This window comes from Pyxicephalus adspersus, chromosome 11, assembly GCF_032062135.1.
Source record: "Pyxicephalus adspersus chromosome 11, UCB_Pads_2.0, whole genome shotgun sequence".
NCBI lineage: Eukaryota > Metazoa > Chordata > Amphibia > Anura > Pyxicephalidae > Pyxicephalus > Pyxicephalus adspersus.
The window spans coordinates 822219-829379 of NC_092868.1; the positions used below are offsets into that span (position 1 = coordinate 822219).

At 50.5% G+C, this 7161-nt stretch overlaps 2 protein-coding genes across 2 annotated transcripts in view; both read right to left on the reverse strand.

Moving 5' to 3' along the window:
• Positions 1–2380: 2380 nt before the first annotated feature.
• TMEM82 (transmembrane protein 82) lies at positions 2381–3752 on the reverse strand. Its single transcript, XM_072426619.1, has 3 exons — positions 3338–3752; positions 3067–3254; positions 2381–2824 (listed from the first exon to the last, which is right to left on the reverse strand). The coding sequence occupies exons 1-3, from the start codon at positions 3585–3587 to the stop codon at positions 2726–2728; spliced, it is 537 nt and encodes a 178-aa protein (XP_072282720.1). The 5' UTR covers positions 3588–3752; the 3' UTR covers positions 2381–2725.
• A 2693-nt stretch (positions 3753–6445) lies between these two features.
• Positions 6446–7161, reverse strand: part of SLC25A34 (solute carrier family 25 member 34) — a 9043-nt gene continuing 8327 nt past the window's right edge. The window contains exon 5 of the mRNA XM_072426337.1: positions 6446–7114. Within this exon, the coding sequence (XP_072282438.1) occupies positions 6938–7114 (177 nt within the window). The 3' untranslated portion in view covers positions 6446–6937. The remainder of the gene's footprint in view (positions 7115–7161) is intronic.

Sequence of the window (7161 nt, forward strand, 5' to 3'; positions counted from 1 at the left end):
CTCTATATCACACCCCATTATTACTCTCCTCTATATCACACCCCATTATTACTCTCTTTTCCATCACATACTTTCAGTACTGCCTGTCCTGTACGTGCTTTGTGCTATACTCTGTGGGATGGGTTTGATCCTCAGGTGTGAGTCGGCAGGATGTGACTCAGCTCTGTCTGTATTTATCATCAGACATCAGCCTGGGGCCCCCTGACTTCCCTGTCACCCCACCATGACTCCCATCATCCTCCAGTCAGATTTTCACTTTCATCCTTCAGGTGTCCTTTTCCAGGGCAGAGATTTGATTGGCTGGGATGAGGTAACACAGACAGTCCTGTTTGCAGCTTCAATCCATGGGATTCCCAATGGAATTTCTGAATGTGGAATGTTGGGGCAGGAAGTGGTCTGTCTCTGTAAACAGCCACAGGGGTCCGAAAGTCTGCCAATATCAAGGGGTAATAATAATGATTATGTTCTTCTTGCTGTATACATAATTTACAGGGTTCCTGATTTTTATCTCCTGTACTGGTTATGGGGCAGATACTAACTCTGCGACACTTATAACACTGGGAGCATGCTGACAGGAGGAGAGCAGAGTGATGATATCAGTGTATTGATACTCCAGTCACTGTGCTAAGGACAGGTTGGATAAGCTGAGTTGGTAAAATTGCAGATGTCAATACTCTCATTTGCATATCCCCTCCCAGCTTGAGTACTCAATTATTAATTCATTAGTTTTATTCAGGCATCACACCAGCTTGGTTATTGGGGGGCTGAGAGGTGCCGGTCTCCCGGGGCTATTATGCTTTTTCCATGGGGTATACATTGGGTAGCGCGTTATACGCCCTTCACACCCCAGTTTAATTATTGCTGAGTGTTTGCAGAGCCTGGCCAGGATTCAGCCTTGATGTCACCCCAAATTCCTGTGCCGACATGTGTTGTATCCACTAGAGACAGATCCGGTTTCCACTGGCGCTGCGTTAACCCCTCGTGGTCAGAGCCGTATCCGCCGGTGAGTGCAGAGCCTGGCCGGGGGGAAGTGTCAGGCAATGGAGGGGTTAATGTGACACAATTACCATTTCCTCTGCTCCGAATTCTGGCTGATTACTACAAAAAAAGACGTTTTAGGTTAATGGATGTGAGATGGGAACCACATGGGGCCAATGGAATGTGGCGCCTTCCCGGGGCCCGCCATGCACATGTGTGTACAATACACGCTTACCACACACAATGCTTCATACATGGAATGTGACCGCAGGGCCAGAGTGTGCGAGGAAGAAGCAGCACGAAGAGCCAGTCAGCTCATAGGAGGAGGGAGCAGAGTGACAAGAAAATGAGCCAATCCCTGCACTGCTTTTCCTTTCAGGCTGGGGGCGGGACCAGGATGGCCTGGGCTCAAAGGAAGTTGGTTAAGTGATGAAGGCTCTCAATAATCTTGTAAGGCTGAGAACTGGGGGAAAGGATGATCTGCAGGGGACAGCTCTGGGCTGTAGGTGAATATTGCAGGGAAACAACAAGTTCTTTCACCCTTCAGTGCCCCCTGCTGATTGGTTAGAAACCAAGCCAAGGGATAGGCAGAAGAGGAGGGGGGAATTTCGGGCCTTTTTGCCCTGCATGCGGAGTTCCGGCCCCATGTATAGGAGACATTGCATCCTGGGAGGTGCCTTCTGGACCCCGGTGCTGCATAGCCACCATTGCCATCAGGGCTCTATCAGCGCTGTCATCCTTATCCTTGCATCATCACATAAACCAATCACATAAACCAATCACAAGCAGGATGTGACATCACTGGCTGCATGCTTGTTCCAGGGAAGACAAGCAGCTACAAAATGAGTCTCTCCCAACCAGGTTTATTGACACAGCTAATTAGCAGCTGCTGTCATGTGTGCGGTGAATGTCTGCTGAGAGTGAAAAGTAAAAGTGAATAGTACTTAGGAGAAATGAATGGAGGAAGAGGGACATCTAGTGGTCACACAGCTAACTGCACTGCAGGAAGAATCCACCAAATATAACACAATGACTTACTGATGGAAAAAGCCATTGTGGGGACCTTAAAGTGCAACTCCAGCCAAACATTGTCTCTGGTTTGGGCTTGTGAGGGGAAATCTTCCTGCAGGGTAAAGGAAGTAACGGACTGGCAGGGACTCCAACCCAACCCCCCCTCCCATCCAATGTTGGTGTTCCATAATCTCATTGAATCCCACTACAGACTGATCATAGGGGCAGAGACAAGGGCCACACTGTGGCAGGGTGCAGGTACAGGGGAGGGGGAAGGGGGTGCAGGTACAGGGGTAGTGAAGGGTGCTGTGTTAGGTAAGTGTAGGCTCTGTGTTGGGGCCCCTGGGTGCACACATTCTTTACATAGGGGATCTCCTGGGGACACAGCAGATCTCTGCAGATTTTTATTACAAAGCTACAACCACATACACATATCCGGAGGCGGCCGTTTTCAGGCGGATACAATGACTGGCTGCCATCATCCCCGTCCACTGATTGTCCTCCAGCCTTGTGATGTCATCACAGATATTGGGGGACTATAACTCCCAGCATGCTCTTCCCGGTAGGTCCGCAGAAGGGGCGGTCAGTCCTCCATGGTGACGTGTGTGAATTCTCAGTCTTTACAAGTTAAAGTCTCTTACAGCGCCACAGTATATGTGAGTGCTTCTCGCTGTAGGTGGCCCCTCCGCCATCTTTATGTAACAATTGTCCCTGGGCACCGTATACCCGGTGCTGCTCAGTCTGTCCCCTCCAGGTGGGCTTCTGTCTTTAGGGGGCGTTTGAGGTTTCTGGGACCCGGGGCCCCTTTAGAATTTGTTGCTTCGATCCCATAATCCTGGAAGAGAGGAAATAGGGAAATGTAAATATGTGGGGGGCTTTTATTGGGCGCAATCCCCAGTGATCAATTTAGGGGATGCTCATCACATGACACATAGTTTACCTATCAGAGATCACATGATACCAAACATGATCACATGACCTAGCTTGGCAATTACATGACACCCGGCTCACCTATCGGAGATCACATGACCTATAGCTCAGCAATCATTGGGCTTCACCCTATAATAATTATCTCACCTCCTCTCTGCAAATCTCCAGCATGCGCCCAGCGTACATCAGGCACCAGATCTCTCCAATCAGAGATAAGAATATGTGTAGAATGTCGGCCCATCGCCCCACCGTCATCATCAGGATCAGGAGACCCCCCATCCGCACAAATACCGTCTGGAAGGCCATCTGTTCTGTGGGGTGCTGGTGCTGCTCCTCTGCAAAACTCAAAGCAGTCATGTACATTCACACATTGTGCATTCACTCAGGGTGAATATGGTCCCTCCATATTGGGGCTCACCTTGCATGTAGATGACCAGCAGGGTGTAGCAGATGGTCAGGGGGGTCCAGAACCGGACGGCCTCTGAAGTTGTCAGGAAATCCCGGTTGATCACGGCGACGGCCGCCATATCGGACACCAGGAATGCCACCTTCAGGGCCCGGCATAGGAATGGCGGCATATCGTGCCAACATGCCAGGAGGGTCAGGCAAACCCCACAATACCGCTCACTGCTGTGCAGCCGATACATCTCACCAACATGGCGGCACATCCGCCGCGTCTGCCATACAATCAGAGCCGACAGACCAGCCGCCAGCAGCAGGCTCCAGGTGCGGTGCGGGGCCCCTTCATGCAGGTAATCCAGGCTGCAGGTGATGCCACAACCCAAAGAGAACTGGCAGAGGAGGAAGAGCTGCAAACTCTGGGTGCCCTGAGGGGGGGAGGGGAACAACCCCAAAAATTAGGTATAGGTTACCCTGACACATTCACTTATATATTCACCCCCACAGATAGGTACACCCTGCCCACATTCACATATTCACCCCCAGATTCACATGGATATTCACCCCCACAGGCAGGTACACACTGCCCACATTCACAAAGATATTCACCCCCACAGATAGGTACACCCTGCCCACATTCACATATTCACCCCCACATTCACATACGATAGCTGGAGATACAGGGAGGGTAAATGACACCCAGCACCAGCCTGGGGTATAACAGGGGGTAATAGGGGCTCTGCGAAGCTCCTAATCCCCCAGCCTGGTTAGTGAGGACTAGTTATATGGGTTAGTTATCTGGTCAGCGCCAGGTAAAATCTCACCTTGTAGAAGTGAATCCACGCTGCCCCAGAAATGCCAGGGGACCCCGGGGATGAAGGAGGCCATGTAAGAGAAGAGCCCCATGGTCTGGATCTGCCCTGGGTGTCTGTGGCCTCTGGCTGGGTTCTCTGTCTGTTATTACAGAGTAAAGGTCAGTGTGACAACTGATAACACACACAGCCATTAACCCATCGCCTGCACCGCCCGGGGCCCCAGATATACACAGGGGCCAATACATCCACAGGGGAGGACCAAATAATAGGAACTCCAACACTATAGGGCCTGAGAGATTGGTAATGGCAAAAAATGGTGGGGACACCGCACACAATACAATGGGGACACCGCACACAGTACAATCCTACAGACCGGGGACACAAGGGTTCACAATATTCTGTCCTCGCCATATTTATATACACAAGGAGATGAATGATCCCTACATGGAAATGATTTATTGGTCCATCTACGGAACGTTCACATATAAACCATGACAGGGCCTCTTCACTGGGGCCAGTCTGTGAGTAAGACTGGTAAATATTGGCAGAGTCCACAGGTCAGGGATGAAAGATTTACCTGGACGGCAGATAACACCCTCTATAAATACCCCCTTCCCAGACCACCCCTCCTCCACAAGGGTTCTCTGCACAGCACCACTTGTCCTGTACCTCCGGTGTAATTACTCACTCTCACCATTAGGTGGCAGCAGATCTCTGTTGATGGATTGCTAGCTCTTGGGTACTGGTTGGAGGTCACATGACACAGGTGGTGGTTGGCTGGGTGTGTGTATTGTATGACTTGGCAGGGCGGGGCCACAGTCATGTGACTGCTCTATGGACGGTTGGTGTCTCAGCGTACGTTTCTTGTTATTTATTGGCTCAGTGTCAGATGAGATCCGGATCAGAGTGACGCTTTATCATTCCCGTCCTTGGGATTCGCAGTCGTATTCTCTGTACAAACTATAATTTCCTAAGGTTCGGGTGTAGCCAAACCTTCTCCATACGTTGAGGCGGCCATATTTGTTCATTATATATGCAGACTGCTCTGCCTGTTAAGTGGCTCTGTACAGTGAATGTTCTTTACACTTCTGTTTAGCTAATTGATCTTGGCTCAGCAGCTGATTGGGCCTCATTGTAATGCTCGGTCCAGCCACTAGAGGGAAGCTCTGCTCCTGGGTATATGAGATCCCATCGTATAAATATGAAACAGCAAATCTAAACATGTGAATGTCATAGTAAGAAGGTCATTATATTACCTCATATTACCATCCGGCATTGGTTGTCGGGGAGAGTTGAGTAAATCAGGGGGGGGAGGGGGCATTCCTGGCTATAAATAACCGGTTGGGGTAAATAAATATCTATTTGTCTGAGTCAGTGCGGCGGGTTTATTTATATTCTGTGTTTACACTCCGTGATCTGCGCGTGGAGCGGCGCCTGCACAGCACGTGGCATTACTGACCAGCAGAGCTGACGATTAATGGACCGATAATAGCCGCTCCTCCCCCCTGGATGCAGCCGGCAACCATAAAACCAAGATCAGCCGGAGGATGAAAAGAAACTGGGTAACACTTTATAAGTGGGTGCTGGCCTTATATACCCCCTCCCCCCATAGACGGGGGCACTCGCTGGCACCACTTTTGTTTGCTTTAGCTATTGGGCCTGTGACCATTGCTATAAGAAACCATGTAGATATTGTGTGTGTGAAGGAGGGGCATCTAGTATAAATGGGCCCCCTATCCCAGAGGGCCCCAGCAGCTGCACTGCCTGTATGACATCACGGCTGATCTCATACAATGATGTCACAGACCGTCTTATCCATGGGCACCACTGGACTCGATGTATGGACAGGAAATCAGCCAATTACAGTGTCCGATGTGTGGGTGGTGAAAAGCTATATACACCCCAGGGGCCCTCCACTCCACGGTCAAGTATGAGAACTCTGGGGCCTCTGTTATATGAGCCAGTGTGGTGAATCCAATGGGCCATCTGATCTGGGGCCCAGTACAATATGGGGCCCCCTCTTACATAGCTCTGTGCAAAATCCAAAGGGCCCTGTACTCCTAGGCTTGGTGTGGGATTCAATGGGGCCCTTTTGCTCCGGGGGCCAGTGTCAGACTCAAAGGGCCCTGTGCTTCAGAGACCAGTGTGACATCTCTAGGGCCCCTCTTACATGCATGTTCTGCGGGGCCCAATGGTCCAGGGGTCAGTGTCGGACCATTCTTAGTTATATCTCTGCATGTATCCCCGTAATTGTAATATTCACATGAGATTGTACGGCCCCGCAGGGCCCCCACAGACACACAATCCCTGGAGATGTTCAGAATTATTTGTAATTGTTGATAATCAGATTTCCAGACAAAAATTATAAATATCAGAAAAATATCATCAGCAGCCTCCAATCAGAGATCATTAGAAATGTCATCACATGGTATCAGCAGGAAGATCACCCCATTGGTTGCGGCCAGCCGTTAATTTATTGATAGTCAGTGCATAGAGTCCATTAATGGAGGCCAGCGACCCCCCCCCATTACCTGAACCCCCAAACTTACAGTATTTCAAGTGATTGGATTCTGCAATTCCTCATCATTCTGTAGCACCTCCCCTGCAGAGCAGCACATAGCCCCTCCCCTGCTGAAATATGTCCATCTTCTCACTAGCTTACACTCAGTGACCCCTCATGTGGGGCTCCTCCTCAATTCTTCACTGACCGAGGAATCCGATTGGCCCAACATGGCAGGAGCAGCACGCGGGCAGTGCTACACGACAACCTCACAGCTCAGCAAATAGCGGCACAGCCCCGGCGCTCAGTGGTGCTGGTAGTAATAGGTCAGTTTTCGTAGCTCCTCCCAGAAGAGCAGGCTGAGAATGGTGTGGGGCCCGAGGCGGACGTAGGCCGGAACGATCCCCTTGTAGAGAGCCAGGATCCCTTCTGTGCGTGCAATCTTCACAAAGCAATCCAGGAACCCGCGGTACAGATGGCCCTGCGCACAACACAACCGTCAGCCAATAACAATCCACAGAGCTGACC

Bases quoted from the DNA above. Each gene is read 5' to 3' on its own strand.
- TMEM82 (XM_072426619.1), bottom strand. From the start codon at position 3,587: ATGTGCCGCCATGTTGGTGAGATGTATCGGCTGCACAGCAGTGAGCGG. The intron at 3,255-3,337 runs GTGAGCCCCAAT...TGAGTTTTGCAG, and splicing joins GCTGGTCATCTACATGCAAG to AGGAGCAGCACCAGCACCCC. The intron at 2,825-3,066 runs GTGAGATAATTA...CCTCTCTTCCAG, and splicing joins TGGAGATTTGCAGAGAGGAG to GATTATGGGATCGAAGCAAC.